General features: G+C 42.7%; 9 protein-coding genes across 9 annotated transcripts; 6 read left to right on the top strand and 3 right to left on the bottom strand.

Annotated features, from left to right (window-relative positions):
- Positions 1–13: 13 nt before the first annotated feature.
- Positions 14–1,698, bottom strand: FA14DRAFT_183293 (Intradiol ring-cleavage dioxygenase; the record flags this gene model as incomplete). The annotated part of the gene is made up of 10 exons (XM_025501310.1): positions 1,572–1,698; positions 1,457–1,510; positions 1,305–1,390; positions 1,164–1,244; positions 923–1,103; positions 726–859; positions 584–662; positions 416–522; positions 275–346; positions 14–209 (listed from the first exon to the last, which is right to left on the bottom strand). The coding sequence occupies exons 1-10, from the start codon at positions 1,596–1,598 to the stop codon at positions 14–16; spliced, it is 1,017 nt and encodes a 338-aa protein (XP_025357278.1). The 5' UTR covers positions 1,599–1,698.
- Positions 1,699–1,975: 277 nt separating this feature from the next.
- On the top strand, positions 1,976–3,716 carry FA14DRAFT_8399 (iron-containing alcohol dehydrogenase). The gene is made up of 9 exons (XM_025502974.1): positions 1,976–2,130; positions 2,195–2,260; positions 2,325–2,429; positions 2,490–2,589; positions 2,655–2,743; positions 2,820–2,882; positions 2,942–3,172; positions 3,236–3,501; positions 3,565–3,716. Exons 1-9 carry the CDS (start codon positions 2,035–2,037, stop codon positions 3,644–3,646), a joined length of 1,098 nt encoding a protein of 365 aa, XP_025357277.1. The 5' UTR covers positions 1,976–2,034; the 3' UTR covers positions 3,647–3,716.
- A 22-nt stretch (positions 3,717–3,738) lies between these two features.
- On the bottom strand, positions 3,739–5,228 carry FA14DRAFT_159233 (sure-like protein). The gene has a single exon (XM_025498114.1). It carries the CDS (start codon positions 4,873–4,875, stop codon positions 3,787–3,789), a length of 1,089 nt encoding a protein of 362 aa, XP_025357276.1. The 5' UTR covers positions 4,876–5,228; the 3' UTR covers positions 3,739–3,786.
- Positions 5,229–5,803: 575 nt separating this feature from the next.
- Positions 5,804–8,667, bottom strand: FA14DRAFT_140933 (P-loop containing nucleoside triphosphate hydrolase protein). Its single transcript, XM_025497116.1, has 2 exons — positions 8,571–8,667; positions 5,804–7,962 (listed from the first exon to the last, which is right to left on the bottom strand). Exons 1-2 carry the CDS (start codon positions 8,653–8,655, stop codon positions 5,837–5,839), a joined length of 2,211 nt encoding a protein of 736 aa, XP_025357275.1. The 5' UTR covers positions 8,656–8,667; the 3' UTR covers positions 5,804–5,836.
- Positions 8,668–9,473: 806 nt separating this feature from the next.
- On the top strand, positions 9,474–10,568 carry FA14DRAFT_140930 (HisG-domain-containing protein). Its single transcript, XM_025497115.1, has one exon. It carries the CDS (start codon positions 9,561–9,563, stop codon positions 10,512–10,514), a length of 954 nt encoding a protein of 317 aa, XP_025357274.1. The 5' UTR covers positions 9,474–9,560; the 3' UTR covers positions 10,515–10,568.
- A 162-nt stretch (positions 10,569–10,730) lies between these two features.
- FA14DRAFT_8393 (histone-fold-containing protein) lies at positions 10,731–11,588 on the top strand. Its single transcript, XM_025502973.1, has one exon. The coding sequence runs from the start codon at positions 10,855–10,857 to the stop codon at positions 11,491–11,493; it is 639 nt and encodes a 212-aa protein (XP_025357273.1). The 5' UTR covers positions 10,731–10,854; the 3' UTR covers positions 11,494–11,588.
- A 1,072-nt stretch (positions 11,589–12,660) lies between these two features.
- FA14DRAFT_118416 (putative Chs4-chitin synthase 4) lies at positions 12,661–15,306 on the top strand (the record flags this gene model as incomplete). The annotated part of the gene is made up of 1 exon (XM_025496289.1): positions 12,661–15,306. One exon carries the CDS (start codon positions 12,661–12,663, stop codon positions 15,304–15,306), a length of 2,646 nt encoding a protein of 881 aa, XP_025357272.1.
- Positions 15,307–16,248: 942 nt separating this feature from the next.
- On the top strand, positions 16,249–16,590 carry FA14DRAFT_187109 (uncharacterized protein; the record flags this gene model as incomplete). The annotated part of the gene is made up of 1 exon (XM_025501569.1): positions 16,249–16,590. The coding sequence occupies one exon, from the start codon at positions 16,249–16,251 to the stop codon at positions 16,588–16,590; it is 342 nt and encodes a 113-aa protein (XP_025357271.1).
- A 377-nt stretch (positions 16,591–16,967) lies between these two features.
- On the top strand, positions 16,968–17,444 carry FA14DRAFT_183289 (uncharacterized protein; the record flags this gene model as incomplete). The annotated part of the gene is made up of 1 exon (XM_025501309.1): positions 16,968–17,444. One exon carries the CDS (start codon positions 16,968–16,970, stop codon positions 17,442–17,444), a length of 477 nt encoding a protein of 158 aa, XP_025357270.1.
- Positions 17,445–17,507: the final 63 nt, after the last annotated feature.

Below are 17,507 nucleotides of genomic sequence, written 5' to 3'. Positions count from 1 at the left end.
TTGCCATTCAGGCTTATTGAAGACTGGCATAATAGTTAGCCAGAGACTTTTGTTTTTGTTCTTCCGCTTGCGCTGTCGTCAAGAGCACGTAGTCTTTCTTTAAATGCCAAAAGGGACCATTTTTGAATCCAAGAGCTTTTGCCTTGCTTTCGTCTTTGACCAGAACAGGATCTACGATTAAAGATGTTTTTACACCAAATACAGCATCCCTGTAAAAGCATTCGTCAGCAAGAATTTAGTATACACGATTCCGAAAACTAAGAAAAACACTCACGATTTAAGGTATGGATCTCCTTTGAAATATAACGCAGTAATCAAAGTTTCATATCCTTCGCGATAAAACATCCTGAATGATTGTATATGCATAAAGTCAGTCAGTCGGTACATAGCCCGTACTCTCAAACGTGGGACTTACATATGCAAGTGTGCTGGACGAAAAACGTGACGATTCAACGATTTGAGCAAAGCACCAACCGGTCCATCGTTTGGAATCGGATAAGGAGTGGGTAGAATCGCACGGTACTGAGAAGCCAGAAAATGTCAGCCGTGTTAGCATTTAGAGATCCTTACTCTGTTAACTCACGGAGTAGTATCCCTGTTCGTCTGAAATAAGCCTACCACGGCAATCCGCTTCAGTCCTTTCCTCGTATTGCGTGTCGTATCTTTAGGCCAGGGTGTTATCAATAAGCTATTCTTCTGGAACCAAAACATTCAAATGTACTCACTTGCCTTCGTCATCTGTTTCCCAAGTCTCAATCTTACAGTGAGGAACTGGATTACCGTTGATGTCTACTATCCGACCTTCACACCACATATACTCTCCTTTACCTTCTGAGGCGATCGAATCTCCAGCTTTGAGCTAGATAGATAGAAAGGAAGTTCAGCAAAATGAAAATGTAGATAGAAGATAGTGCCTGCTTACCTCTTTAGCATCCTCTGTGAAGAAAGGGCCTAAAACTGTACCTTCCGTTGCTGAAGCAGTGACGGGGTGATTCATCGAATCAACTAAGGCTGAAAGGCCAAGAACATCCGAAAGAAGGATAAACTCTTGACGAATATCGGAGCAAATCTTTCCCGTTGAAGTCAAGAACTGAATTGCAGTCCTTTTAGAGCGTATAGAGTAAGCAAGATATTGAGCAAATATATCCAAATAAGTTACTCACATCCATTCTTCCGTCGTCAAGCCTACTTCTCGTGCAAAATCGTGCAAGTGTGTGACAAGCTGTTCGAATAGGAACTTTTGTCTATAAAGGGGAAAATTGTTAGCTCTAGTCTTGCCTAAACACTTCGAACATATTACCGACCTTTTATCCTTGCAAAGTGAGTTGATTGCGTGTACATTTTCGGTAATTGAAGCAGGACTCATGTCCATTAAGTTCGGAAGGAGATCCTATCAAGGGATTAAAAACATTAGTGTCAGATGAATTGTATCATTGATATCTGAAAGCATACTAACAAGGTCCACATTTGGTGCTCCGGATTTTATTGCGTCTAGAACGGCTTTACCGACCTACGCAGGGAAGAGCATGTCAATAATTCGTTCTAGGATCACCTAAGTCTAAACCGCCTACCTTTTTTGATGATCTTTCCTCGTTCATTGTTGGGTTGCTACGTTATATTTTCTTGGAAATGCTTGATGTATCTAACTCTTGAAAGAAAGCGATGGCTATGAAATAACTTCTTGATAACAATTAGAAGTTCTCAGATAAAGTTTTACCCCGCTTTGATAGTATTTTCTCCGATCTGCTTATACGGCTAATTAAAAAGATCGGGCTTTTAATATTACGCGGTACAGCGCGCGCTAAAAACAAAACGGCGTATTGATAAAAAAAGGAGCCGAAGACTAGCGTTATACGGGGTATTATTCTATAATCAAAATGAGGACCCGGAGAATTTCCTCTTAACGTGGGGGATAAGTCGGATCGGAGATGGATCGGAAGATAAATTCTATACATGATATATAACTCGGATTTCTGTTGGATTTATACTAAGGTTCCTTTTTGAACCCTTTCCTATCATAATTTATCAACCGTCATGCAACCATTCGTCTACAATGCTCTCCCAGCCCGTGTGATATTCGGTTGGGATACTTCAGAACAGGTCGCAGATGAGGTTTTACGGCTTGGTTGTGTGAGTCAGATTGATTTTGCACTGTTTAATGGAATTATTTTAACACTGAATTCACCTTAAATAGAAACGAGCAATTGTTCTAACAACCGCACAACAAGTTTCTTCTGGTCAGAAAGTCTTGAAAGATTTGGTATGTGATCAGAAAGATAGAGTCGCGAGACTAATGAATATATTGACTAACTACTTAAATGCAGGGGGATCTTGGTGTGGGTATTTATAGTAACGCAACAATGCATACTCCAATTCATATCACCTTGGACGCTTTAAAGGTGGCACAAGAACTACAGGCAGATGTTTGCGTACGTATTCTTGTTTATTGCTCTCCTTCATAACGTATCTGACTAATTGATCATTTTTAGGTAGCCGTTGGAGGAGGATCAACAATCGGACTTGGAAAAGCGCTCGCTTTGCATTCATCAAATGAGAAAAAGTTAAAACAGATTGCTATTCCAACAACGTGTGAGCTACCCTATTTTCTACTTACTGTGTCCTTGCCGAGAAAAACTGACATACATTTCTTATAGATGCAGGATCGGAAGCAACTCCTATCATAGGCCAAACAGAAATCGACAAAGAAGCAAAGTCGCTTAAAACGACTCAAAGGACATTAAACGTAGGTCAAAGCTCTGCTGTTCCTACTACTGCTTCTCTTTCAAGCCATACTCACGTCCTATACTGTTCTCCTACAGGTTTTGCCGGATGTCATAATTTACGACATTAATTTGACTCTTACCCTTCCTACTCAAATGACGGTGAGTTCAAGTTCATTTTTTATTTCAGAATATCTAACTGACCTGCTATACTCTTACAGACCACGTCAGGCTTGAATGCAATCGCACATGCTGTTGAAGCTTTATGGGCTCCTGAAGCAAATCCGATCATTTCAAATCTTGCGCTTCAAGGTATCAAAGCGATCAGTCAAAGCTTTCCATTGATTCGCAAAGATCCGAAAGATCCAAAAGGTAGAAGTAACGCACTGTTTGGTGCTTGGAGTTGTGGTACTTGTTTAGGTGCTGTAGGAATGAGCTTACATCATAAATTGGTGAGTAGGTAGCGTAAATTTCCTTTAAAACTATTTTAGCTAAACAGTTCTTCTCTCTTTCAGTGTCATACCCTCGGTGGCACATTTGGTATGCCACATGCCGAAACTCATGCGATTATCTTACCCCACGCAGTTGCATATAATGCTCCTTTTGCAACGGATGAGGTTGAAGAGATCAGAATTGCTCTAAATCTGCAACAAGGAATTTCAGCAGCCCAAGGTCTATTTGATGTTTTGGAAAACAACAATATACCTTGTAGTCTCAAAGAGTTGGGTTTCAAGCAAGAAGATTTACGAAGAGCAGCCGAAATTGCCGTAAGGTCGCCTTAGTGAGTAATCGTATTAATTGGAATGTGGAACATCGTATACTGAATCTACTATCTTTCCACTAGCCCTAATCCTGCTCCTTTGGAAGAGGAAAAGATATTCCACCTTCTTTCCAATGCCTACCATGGTATTCGGCCTGCTATTTAATTTACTCTTCTCCAGACTATAGAACCATTCTCACTCCAGGATATCACCCATATTTCACTCCTCACGCACATGAAAAACACTCGTATGATCTTCAACGATCAATTAATAAATTTGACAGAGTATGTAACAATTACAAACACTTAAGCTTCACGAGAGAGCATTTGACGCTTAGATGGTTTTTGGTTGCTCAAACGTTGAAGGGTTTGTTGGAATTGTGGTTTAGCTTTTGTGAAAGCGGAGGTGGGAGCATCATAATCCACTGAATAGACACTGACGGTAGCAGCACAATTGTCCTTGTTGATTGCATCTTGTTCACCGGTCAAATTGCAATCTCCATTGTAGCATTGATTCAAACCGGGAGAAACGATGTTTTGATAAGTTGGTAAACCGTTTGAACCAATAACAATCTTGTCAACGTATGCACCTCCAGTCAAACGAGTCAATTGCCAATTTGGATGGGGGCATGTTTTGGGATCAGTAACATTCTTGCCATAGTTCACATTACCTCCGATACCGTATGGGATGATCGGATCAGCATTTTGGTCTAAAGCGTATGTTAAAGCAGAGACCAAGTTTGCAGTATAGGTACCCACGATGACACTTTCATCGGATGGGTTGTTCCAATCAACTGCATGGTAATCACGCGGGGTTGTTGAAGCACTGAATGCGATACCTGGAATTCCACGTTCGGTGGAAATGTAAGAAGCACCAATTGTACCACTCAAAGTGTACAAAAATGGTCCCAAATTCGTACCTTCGTTTGGTCCTGAAACGGTCAATTGAGGTGCCTCTCCGTCAAAGTCTTTGAAGCTAGGAGCGACTTGGTCCAAACCGTACAAGACTGAACCACCGGGTGTCGCATTGACGTAAGTGATACCTGCATCGAATGGCTCGGCACCATGGTATGGAGCACCAGCTGCAACAGAGTTATCACGACCTGGGGTAGTCAAAGTAGGGACGCCCGGCAAAACGACTGTACCACCCTTTCCCGATTGGTTCACGACAGGAGCGACCATTAAGACTTTATGTCCTGCGGTCTTGAGTGCATAGTATGTCGAACGAATGTTTGATGAGGCCCATGAATCATCGTTTGATAACAAGATACGCAATGGGAATTTGGGCTTGATCACATTCTTGAATCCTGGGGCGTTTGTGTGATCATCGGAAGAGGCGGCAAATGCGCCAATGCTTGCGGTTGCAAGGACGACAAGGGTGGAAAAGAAACGCATAACGAAAGAGTGTGGAAGAAGAGGTTGGTAGTGATGAATTGGTGGGGGTCAGGAGAAAGATGCTTGAATGGAGGAAGGTTCTTATATGTATTGTGTTACCCCTTCAGCCAATCTGCAAATGAACGGACATTAAGACTCCTTTCCAGGTACTCAAATGAGCGCCGGGCGGGTACTCAAATGCATTCATTTGGTCATCATTTCATTTACCGTACCTGCGCCGGACCAATGGAATTTTATCAATCACCGAACTGAGAGACCACGTTCACTTGCTCGTCATTGAGAGGTTTTGCTGTAAAGAATTAGTTGATAATGTACAGATCATATGCTTATCCAAGGAGGACCACATGGAAGCAATCTAACGTTGGACGTGCATATGAGAGTTGAATTTTGGATTCTTAAGATTAACTAAAATACGCTATTCTTAATCACTTTTACGCTAAGTGACGCATTTACATGCGTACGTGCAGCATCCAAATTCGCCGTCATGTCCGGACTAGTGGAAGATCACTCTTGGCATTGAAGCTATGGATAAAAACCCAAAGCTCCTATCTCAGAAGGATCTAGTGTTGGTTTATGAACGTTGAATGAAATATTGTACGATCAACAAGAACAGATTGTTGTCAGTACATGCTGTCTGTCAAACATTGCTCATTTGCTGTTGTCTAGGATTACAGGATTCACAAATTAGCACTTTCCAATCCTTCCCGCCACCATCCTACGGTTTGTTTGTTCGTACAAAGTCCCGCCCGTCGGAAATGCCAAGAAAAAATGAACGATTGATGCGGACATTTGAAAGTTGAATTTTAAATTGATGGGAAAAGAGGAACGAATCAGAGACCATTTTAGCGTATTTTACAACTTGTTCCTAGGTTAACGAACCTTTCTTATGTTGCATGAGCGAACGTGTCAGAAGTTGCCATTAAACATCAATTGACACCCATCATCAAACATTTGTCCCGCTTCACGTGCTCATCATTGACTCTGACGGAGAACCAATTGAGGTAGTGTGAATCATCTTCGGCGTATTCAAGATCCCTTGAAGTTTCACTGCAGGGTCCAAGAATGCCATCTCTCCTTCATCCGCCGCTTGTTGTCGATCAGCATCAATATTCCAAGCAGTAAAAGCTCGTAAGACTTGCTCTTTCTGTCGTAAAGTATAAGCGTTTGTTGATGTTTTGCCTTCATCCGCAGAATCTTCTGCCAAATCTTCAATAATACTCAATTCCAACGCTTTCAAATCATGATCTTGTGATTTTTTACTTACATGAATTGCACGAGCGATCACGTCTTGACGAATTCCGCAAATTCTTGCACATTGAGCAGCGTGCGAATGCAGCTCGAGTCCAGATCGAAGCTTGTACAAAAAGACGATGCTTTGCTCCGCATCCTCTTCATCGTCAATTCCTTCATTCTTATCGAAGCTTGAGTCGAGAATGATTTGCATGTGTGCCGGCGTGATTGGCATTGAAGGTCCCAATAGACTCTCATGAAAGACTTCATGAAAATGTGTTACAGCAACTGTGCGAGGGCATCCTTCGCCTCTTCGTAAAAGATGACGAATTGTGGCTGCAAATAAAGCAACTCCATCTGTTGCCAAAGTGCCCTTGCACATTTCATCGAACAACAAGAGCGAATGAGACGTTGAACGATTCAGTGCATTGGCAACTTGCTCCATATCCGTTTGGAAACTTCCCTTGCTCGAATTGATAGATTCATCAACTTGCATACGTGTGAAAATCTTGTCGACCAATCCAATACGAGCAGAATCGGCAGGAACATAGCAACCAATGTGGGCCATAATCACGATCAAGGCCAATTGTTTCAGGAAGGTTGATTTTCCACAAGCATTAGCTCCAGTGATGATCATGATACTATTGTCATCACCACCAGAACCAGCTGCTATCATTCCATCCTCTTTTACGCCTTTCCCTCCACTCAAAGCGCAGTCGTTCGGTACGTATGTCTCCACAATGAGCTCTTGCAGCGGATGACGTCCATTCTTAATTCTAAGCATAGGCTCGCTCACCAATTTTGGACGACTATAGCTTCTTTGCATTGCAACAGCTGCGAAAGCCAAGAGACACTCCAATTCGGCAATGACATCGCCACACGCGGTGAGAGTGGGCACATGCTGAACAATGGCTGCTTGTACCTCTGCAATAATCTCAATTTCCCTGCCAGAAATGAAAGAGTGGACGTCTCCAATGTTTGTATCTAATTCTCTCGCAAATTCGCTTTTGAAGAACGCTTTGACTTCGCTACCGTATTGATACGTCCATCCTTGGCTTTGACCTGCCATCACGGTGGTCTGATCGATTGCAAAGTTATCTTTGCGATGCAGAGAGGTGACGAAACCAATTTGTGGGTAATATTCTGTCGCTACGTCGTACATCTCCATGAATTCCATCTCCAAATCGGCCACAAATGTTTGCGTAACTTTCTCCATCATTCCAGAAAGGTTCTTATACGTTTGACGATATTCATCCAATTCTGCGTCTAGGCCATGTTTAACAGATACCCGTTGGGTAAATTCGCTCTCTTTCCAATCAATGATCGCATCAATTGTTTCATGAACGAATGTCAACTTGTCATGGTCAAAGGCTGCTGATACCTTTTCAAAAATTGCAACATCTCCCTTTGATGATGAAAGAGATTGACAGGTAAGTCCGATTTGAATTGCATTCCTTGCAAATTCAGTGATACCTTTCCAAGTATTGACGGTGGCTTTGTCACTGATCAACGATGATGCCAATGCGTATATGTTTTTGATACCTTTGACGTGCTTTTTCAACTGTTCAGTAGTTGACGAAGCCTGGATTCTGGTGAATAGATCAACCGCATCCAAGCGCGAATTGATCAGATCAATGTTTACGCTGGGAAAAGTGAGCCACTGTGACATCATTTGTTTTGCTGGACGAGAAATTTCTGCGCTCAGCAAGGAGAGAAGCGAAAACCCCTCCTTCGTACGGGCCTGGTAGACGGAAGCGTGACTTTCACGGTCGAAGATGCCGAGAGCTTGAGCAGTTTGACTATCGAGGACCATTGTATTTGCAATTCCATATATCTCCAATGCCAGAATGACATTTTCTCTTTCCTGTTCATGAGCCTCTGTCAGGTTATTTGTTCGTTGGATATGCGACATGATAGCACCTGCACAAGCACTAGAGAGCGGGCAAACATCCAGTAAAGAAGAGGTCAACTGTGGAAACTGTCCTTCATTGGTGCGCTGGTGTGAACCTCTGTGTAGCACAGGGATGTTCAGCTCGCTCGCGACATGCTTGCAAAAGAGAGAGTTGAAATCATCATCAGCACGGATTTGCAAGGTGTACGAATTACGACGTGCTGCAAGGGAAATGTTTGTCAGTGGGATACTCTGGCAACTTTGCTAAGAGCATATACTCACCTTGCTTTTCCAGAACTGTTCTCAGTTCCTTGTCAGATAGTACGTTGAGAATCACAAGCTGTGGGCTATGCTTCTGTAACACTGGAGAGGACCATTTGTCAATTTCATTACAGCATATATGCTGTCTTTTGCGACTCACGCATTGACACGACGTCCAATGAGTACGATCGTGCATCAGCTTCCTCATCAGTGCTTGCTGTTTCATTCTCGTCTAGAGATGTCTGTTCGCTCGTAGCTGTGTCTGGAATCAATACCATGCGCTCCGCAACCTTGTTTGTAGAAACAGGCAAACGCAAATCTTCCACAAGATTAATCTTGCAAATTACCGGATCGTATACGGCGCAACCCAAGGTTCCGTTGAATGCAGAAAACGCCATTACAGTTTGAATACCAGGAGTGACAGTGTCAGATGATACGACACTTTCTTTTGTCCCTTCCTCATTTTGCTGGGCTGAATTTGAGGTACCGGTACCATATATGCTGCGCGGACCTTTTCGTGAAAACGAGCTTGATGGCTGAGAAGATGGAAATGGGTCACGCCTTGGTGTCTAGAGAATGGCTTCCATCAGTAATGTAAAAATGCAAAGTGAAAAAACAAACTCACAAAGCGTGCTCGAGGCATGTTAGACTTGAACTGCAAAGTGTAAAAGTGATGATGGTGAGTTAGAAAACGCAATTTGCCTTCAGTCCTCGTTTCGGCACATAGTCTAACTCAAACGACACAAAATGGCGTGCTCGGACAATTGAGGTTCGAATGACGTATTCATTCTAGGTACATTCCGGCTCAGCTCATTTCGGCAGGCGAGAGGCAATGAAGAGAAGCCGCTTTTCTTAATCTTCTTAGTATACAATATGAGCATATATTTACCATTAAGAAGCTTAAACAGAGCAACATCCTGCAACGCTTCCTTATCAACCATCATCATCATCATCTGCAAGCACCTCTCTGATCACCATCATATACTAAAGCACTGGCAAGCAGAGGTGATAACAGTTGACGCACGTGTACCATTCATTAGCGCTGACTCGAGCCAAGAGAAAGGAATTTTTGGGAAGTTTATCTTGTACGCGTGCATGTGGGTACTGTGACAGTGTGTCTTGTTGAGAAGATTAGATCTTCTCGCGTACAGGGAACACAATGACTACTACAATCGGAGGAGAGGAAGAAGAGGATCAATGTTCATCCAATCTTAATAGTCCATCAACTACCATCACTTCGATTGAAGAAGAACAAGGAACAGCATTCGAAGAAAAAATAAAAAAGGCTGCAAGTAGTCAAGATATGAGTAATCTATTACAACCCGAAGCCTTGGAAGGGCGTATGTTATTCGCTATTCCCAAAAAAGGAAGACTATATGAAAAATGTTTAGAGCTTTTGCAAGGTGCCGATATACAATTCAAACGTGCTCATAGATTGGACGTTGCATTGGTACAAAATCATCCTATCGCTTTGGTGTTCTTGCCAGCTGCCGATATCCCACGTTTCGTCGGAGAGGGTAATGTTGATTTAGGTATCACTGGTCAGGATATGGTGGCCGAAGCAGGCGAAACAGTATCCAAGCTGGTAACGGAAGAACTCCAACTCGGATTCGGAAAGTGTAAGCTACAAGTGCAAGTGCCAGAGAGTAGCACATCAATCAAATCAGTAGAAGATCTAGTTGGCAAAAAGGTGGCTACCTCGTTCGATTATCTAGCAGGTAAATACTTTGCCGATTTGGAAGCAAAATTGGGCAAATCATCTAGCGGTCAATCAGAACTACAAACAAAGATTGAATATGTCGGAGGAAGTGTAGAAGCTGCATGTGCTTTGGGATTGGCAGATGGAATTGTTGATTTGGTAGAATCAGGAGAAACGATGCGTGCATGCGGTTTACATGAGATCGGTACTTTACTCTCATCACAAGCAGTTCTCATCAAATCTGCAGCACCACATGCACGCAGCAATACAGCTTTGATCAATTTGATCACTTCGCGTATACGAGGTGTGATTGCTGCTTCACGTTATGTTTTGGTGACGTATAATGTCAAAAATGAACAATTGGAGGAAAACTTGAGAATCACACCAGGAAGAAGGGCTGCAACAGTGATGCCTTTGGACGATAAATTGTGGAATGCGGTTCAAGCTATGGTTTTGAGAAGTGATGTTGCAGTAGTGTGTGACAAGTTAGAATCGGCAGGAGCACAAGATATTCTCGTTATGCAATTGGCAAATTGTCGTATCGAAGGCTCAATGTGAAAAAGCAGATGATGTACAGGAGTGTGATGGCAATGTCAATATATAGAGATAGATACAAAACAGTGTGTGTGTGAACAGCATCAGATGTAAGAGAATGCCTGGTTATTGAGTGTACGCGTAAGATGATCTGATAGGAATAAATGCACCGAGACGATCTTCTAGCGCCACTGATAATCGGATATGCAGTGTGAAGTATGACCTGACAGAACTTCGCAACTTCACACCACCATCCCCGTCTTACTTACGTCACAGAAGAGTCTCATTTCGTTTATGATGTTGACGTGATCGCTTTTTCAGTTATTACTATCTCCACTTTGCTTCTTGCCACTACTTCGCCAACATGTCAGGATCACAGCAACAGCGGCCAGAATCGCCTCCTTATGTGACATCCGATATGCATCAAGATATGGAAGCATATCAGCGTAATTTCTGGACACGACAAATGGCAAGAGTAGAAGAACAAGTATCTCTACCCGAAGACCAAGCAGCAGCAGTAGCGTCTGCTACAGGAAAGCGAGCGAAGAAGCGTGATGATGATGATGAGGAAGAAGAGGATGACGAAGCTGGTGAACCAATGTCAGATGCGGCAATAGCAGCATCAGCAAAAGAATTAATGGAATTATTCAAACCACAAGCAGGTCAATTGCCTTTAGCACGAATAAAAAAAGTGATGAAAGCATCGGATGATGATGTGAAAATGATTTCTGCTGAAGCGCCAATCTTGTTTGCAAGAGCATGTGAGATTTTCATTGCGGATTTAACGTGTAGATCATACATGCATGCAACGGCAAACAAAAGAAGAACGGTTCAACGATCAGACGTTGTCGCTGCTGTGGCAGGCTCAAACCTTTTTGACTTTTTGGTTGATATTGTACCAAGAAGTGAAGAGGCGGGTGGCTCTGGCGGACGTGCTTCTTCTGCAAAGAAGGAATCAGCCAAAAACACAGATGAAGAAGCTGAAGATGGAATGGAGGAATGAGTGCAGGGTGTATAGAATGTATATGTATATTATTGATCAAATAGCAATATCTTCTCTCAACGCATAACAGCGTTGCACTTGGAAGGCACCAATGCTCGCTTTTTGGCACTTCCTAGCATGATCAATTTTGTGCAATGCTGACCGGACAATTCTCCTTATTATTATATGAAGGTGTAATGCTTTCCTTGGCATGATTGCAATCTTATCAAGCCACCACAAGAAAAGCTACCATCTGTCACTGGTAATCCTCTTGTACGCGGAAGTCCGTATTCGCATCTTAACAGGACGTTGTCTGCTTGAAGTGGAGAAAATTGAAGTTGAAAAAGTGGTGCTGCTGCTGCTGCTAATCGGCCTCTTTTTTTGTTTAATGCGCCGCTAAACATAAGATGGATCCGACGCGTTTAGGGGTTGTTATTTTTATAATTGGATGCTGTGCAAACCCCCGAATGTGCAGTGTTGTTCTAACAAACAGTTGTAGTACTGCAACACATTAATTGTCCCCGGCCTCTTTCTCTTTTTTTTTCTCCTTCTCGTTGCTTTGTTCTCGAGGCGGTGCTCTTATCTGAGTAAGATCTTAACAATCATCAGCTGTTAACAGCTTTCCTTGCTGCCATCATCATCAAATTGACTTATTAGCAAATTACACTGAAAGAGAACATCATCAAAACAACTTATATATTCTCAAGTTCAACATCTCCCTTTGTCCTCTCTTGACTCTCTCCCAAAGGCGATCCCGACTCGACTTCGACTGCAAACCTTCCGCACAGATCCATCATGCCGCCCCGAGAACCTTCTTTTGGAGGTCCTTCAGGACATCAATCTTATCCGACATATGATGAAGGCGCTCCATTACAAGACCCTTTGCCTTTGCATCAACCCTTTGATCCCGTTCCAGAATATGCTTCCAACGGACCAGATTCAGCAGGACATCAACAAGACGAATATGCAACTTCTCCGCCAGGCGGAATTAGAAGAGTTCCGCAAAGTGGTTATGCAGATCATTACTCTCAATCAGGTCATCCTCCTCCACCTCATTCAAGCATGTCACCCCCACATCGTCATATGAGCGGAGGATATGCCAGTAACGCACACTCAAACGATGTAGCGCATATACCGTATTCAACATCGTCGCATATGCCAAGACCCAGAAGAGGATCTCAACAAAGTATGTCACATGCTCATCATGATTCTTATGGGTACCTACCTCCGACTTTGGACAATCCTTTTGGTGGCAGTCAATCAAATCATCACATCTCTTCTTCTCCTCCTCGTGGGCCCAACACGTACGATGATTCTCCTTATGGAAGACATCCCTTGCCTGGGTATGGAGGCGCAGGAACGATGGATCATGAAGATGATCACGATGGCGCTGAAGGTGATGTCCCTCTCTTGCCGCCCAATGGTGGTCATTATGCATATGCACCGGCCTCAGCATTTGATGAACATGGGCATCACATCGGTGGTGTTGGAATGGACGGAGAACACCTTCCATATTCCAACGAAACGCCAAACGAATACAAACTTGAATCTGATGAAGATTATATGCCGGGCGGATTTGACCCTAATTTGGTCGAACGTGGAGAAGTAGGCGGGAATGTGCGGTACGGAAGAATTCCGCAACGGGTACCAAGACGGTACAAAACATTGAAAAGAGTTGAATTGTTCAAGGGAAATTTGGTCTTGGATTGTCCCGTCGCGCCTGCTTTGCTGGACAAGCTAAACGATCGTGAAAGCAGAGAAATGACGCATATGCGTTATAGTGCAGTAACAAGTGATGCAGATGGATTCTCAGACGAACAATATACGCTTCGGCAAGTACTTTTCGATCCACCTCGACGAACGGAGTTGATGGTCTGTTTGACGATGTACAACGAAGATGATGTCTTGTTCGCACGTACTCTTCAAGGTGTGCTGAGCAATATCGCTTTCTTGTGCAGTCGTAACCGATCACGCACTTGGGGAGCAGATGCATGGAAGAGAGTAGTAGTTGTTATTGTGGCAGATGGACGAATGAAGTGCAATCCTCGCGTGTTATCAGTCTTGGCAGCTTTGGGTGTTTATCAAGAAGGTGTGGCAAAGAATGTGGTGAACGGAAAGCCAGTACAAATGCATTTATACGAATATACAACCCAATTGAGTGTTGATTCAAATCTCAAATTCAGAGGACGCGAAAAAGGTGTTATGCCAACTCAAATCATCTTTGCTTTGAAGGAAAAGAATGCGAAAAAGATCAATTCGCACAGATGGTGTTTCAACGCTTTTGGTCAAGTGCTGAAACCAAATGTTTGCATCTTGCTCGATGTTGGTACGATGCCTAGAGCTCGCAGTCTTTACCATCTATGGAAGGCATTCGACATCAACTCAAACGTAGCCGGTGCCTGTGGAGAGATCGTGGCTCTAAAGGGAAAGATGTGGTCCGCTTTGGTCAACCCTTTGGTGGCAGCACAGAACTTTGAGTACAAGATGTCCAACATTCTTGATAAACCTCTCGAATCGGTATTCGGTTACATCACTGTCTTACCAGGAGCTTTCTCTGCTTATCGCTATATCGCCTTACAGAATGACGCAAAAGGTGAAGGACCACTGGCTTCTTACTTCAAGGGTGAGACATTACACGGTGGTAAGAACAACGCCGACATTTTCACTAGTAACATGTATCTTGCCGAAGATCGTATTCTATGTTGGGAATTGTGCTCAAAGCGAGATGCAGCATGGATTTTGCATTACGTCAAAAGTGCACAAGCAGTTACAGATGTGCCGGATACCGTTCCCGAATTGATTTCTCAGCGTCGTCGTTGGTTGAACGGATCCTTCTTTGCAGGTCTGCATTCGATCGTTCATTTCAGTTATATCTATCGATCTTCTCATTCGTTCGGAAGAAAGTTTGCATTGCACTTTGAAATGTTTTATCAACTGGTCAATCTATTGTTTACATGGTTCGGTATCGCAAACTACTTTTTGGCTTTTACCATCCTTACGCGATCGTTGGGTGAGCTGGTTCATCAACTCGAGGTGCCGAATTTGATCTTGGAATACATCTATCTGGCATTGATCGTATTCATCTTCCTACTCTCGATGGGTAATAGACCGGCAGGCGCTAAATTCGGTTATACAATCACGATGATCATGCTTGGTTTATTAACATGCTATATGACATTTGCAGCAGTGTATCTCGCCATCAAGAGTATCATAAGTGTCCAAAACGACTCCAACAGTACAGAGGCACTTTTGACAAATTATACCTTTGTTGCTGTGGTAATTTCGGTTGCGGCAACGTTTGGTGTTTATCTGATTGCAAGTATTTTATTCTTGGAACCTTGGCATATGTTTACCTCTTTGATTCAATATTACCTCATGGCGCCTTCGTTCGTTTCGGTTTTCGGTGTTTATTCGATGTGTAACGTTCATGATGTCAGTTGGGGTACAAAAGGATCCGATAAAGTTCAAACGGATTTGGGTGTTGTTGGCGGAAAGGATGGTCAAGTGGAAATCACATTGCCAACTGAACCGAAAGATATCGATGAGGCATACCACGATGCAGTGCACGTTCTAGCAAACAAGCCACCCAAAGAGGAAAAGAAGGTTGATCTGGATCAAGCACAACAGGATTATTATGCTGCCATTCGTACGAATGTGGTGCTTATTTGGGTTCTGACGAACGCAGCATTGGCAGTCGCAATTCTATCGATTAACAATAACAAAGTTCGCATTGTATACATGGGATTCATCTTATATTCCGTCGCAGTTTTAGCCGCAATTCGACTTGTGGGATCGATTACCTATCTCATCAAACGATTATTTGCTGGAGAATAAATCTACTATATTTGATTTGTGTTCTACCTTCACTTTCATCTCGTATAATATTATTATTGCAATTGTTCATTTATACCTTAGTGGCGAGTTGGCATGCTATGTGTGTCTATCATCTTATCGGTTACGTGACTGGGAAGCATTTGATTCTTTCTGAATATTTTCATATCTGACCTAATCATCCTCAGGTGGTCATTCGCAAATCCTTTAACCAAGAATCCACGATCACGTTCGTCTTTTAAATGTTGGGAGTTTTCTCCGTTACCCTTTCTAAACATGTGTTTCACGAATTGGTTCGATTTGGAACTCCTCATCTTTCTATCCAACGTAGAGATCTCTGTTTGTGCAATCGCAACATCTTGTTTATATTGACGTGCATGGTTGCGCAGTTGTGACCATCTATGAGCTGGTCTCATGACTTTATCAACCTTGCTTGATGAATGAATCCGATTTTCAATCGTTCTACCAATAGGCGATAACCCAGTCGGGCCGGCAAGAGGATCCAGCATTTAATTTAAAAAGCTCTGAGCATTATGTTCTGTACTGATCGAGCTTGAAGCTAAATCTTGGCTTACATTCGGCTGCATCCTTACTTGTCATGGTTGAATGCTAATCTGCTCATGACCTTTACGACATCACCTTGTCGTTTCACGGGGCAAAAAGAAATAGTAGAACCACGTAAATGGCTATTGCGAAGTTACTCTCCCCCAATCGCCTCAGTGGGGATTACCAGAAAGTGTCTTGTTAAAATGTGGCGTATCTCTACGCCTTTCTGTTCTGTTTTGCCGTGAACGTCTTTTCCACAACGACCCGAGTAGGATAAGCGCGCAATACACGCCATCCTCTTACGTTCTCGGATTGGTACATAAATAGCACAATATCCAAGGACTTTAAGCTTACCCTCTTTCCATTATCTCTCAAAACTATACAAGGCTGGTCCTAACTATGTTTTCATTAAATTACATCATTGCAACAACTTTCATTTTATGTTGTTTACTCTTGCGGACAGCACATACGTCTCCTGTTCCAAAACCGGAAGCAGGCTTTGTTGGAGGCAATCCAAAGAAAGGTGCTATGCCACCGGTACATTATCCATCCAGCTATAGTGGCTCAGGGAATGGACGAGATAAATTACCCACACAAATTGCGGCCAAACCTTCTACACCTCGGGCTTCTGCTCCACAGCCAAAGAAAACGGGTAGCGGAGGTGGAATTACAGGAAAGATTACAAAACTATTCTCCGGTGGATCGGGAGGAGGCGGAAAGGGGCGAAAGCCAAAGAAATAGAGAAAGATGCCACATTGATTTATGTATCTGATCTAAAGGGATATACATTAAACATCATAGATAAAGAACATAATATGTCATATCTTCACACAATACCCAAACTTCTAGAGCAATGCCTACTGACGGATCAACCCTTTCACGCACATCATTATGTTAGCGCTTTGAGCACCTTAATACACATCTTCATGATTGCGTATGAATTATCGTTCTGACGCTCATGATCATACGCAAAGTTGCAGCACTGCATCGTAGCCCCCTCTTTCAAATTTCATACAAAATACTTGGCAAAATTGAGTACAATTCAAAAGAGCCAAAACGTTAAAATCTACCATTTTCATCATTTTCTCAAAGAACACGAAATAGGAGACAGATAGAAAATGTTAAACATCAAGATATTTTTGTGGATTGCGATTGCAATAGCTTCTACTGTTTGGTCGATGGACCCTGCGAACAAAGCCGATACTTCAAGCGCCGCATCTCCTGTTTCTAGTGGTTTGCAGTCTTCTATCAATACAAGAAATTGGCCAAGCCCACATCCTCATGGCCTATCTCCGGTTGGTATGGAATTAAAAACTCATTTTCATACAAGCGGGATTGAAGAACATATGCGTCCAAATCTTCGTTGGGCAAATCTACGTGATAAAGCCAGTGATATGAAAGGCATCATTAAGAATCCTGAAACCAAAGAACATAAAAAAGTTGGTAAAGACGTCTTACAACAAGTTCATTCGGATATGAAAATATATAAAAGTCATAATTATCTTCCCGCTGAAGTGACTGACAAGATGATTGATAAACACGGTAAACGTCCTAAATCTCTTTGGAAGAAACTGACACGAAGTAGATCAACATGAATGCAAATTGCTGTATATTTGATTTTCGATCTACTACAATAACAAATTGTTGTACTTCATGAT

The sequence above is a fragment of the Meira miltonrushii genome (genome assembly GCF_003144205.1).
Source record: "Meira miltonrushii strain MCA 3882 unplaced genomic scaffold FA14scaffold_1, whole genome shotgun sequence".
Taxonomy (NCBI): Eukaryota; Fungi; Basidiomycota; class Exobasidiomycetes; order Exobasidiales; family Brachybasidiaceae; genus Meira; species Meira miltonrushii.
This window is presented reverse-complemented; position numbering and strand designations above follow the sequence as displayed.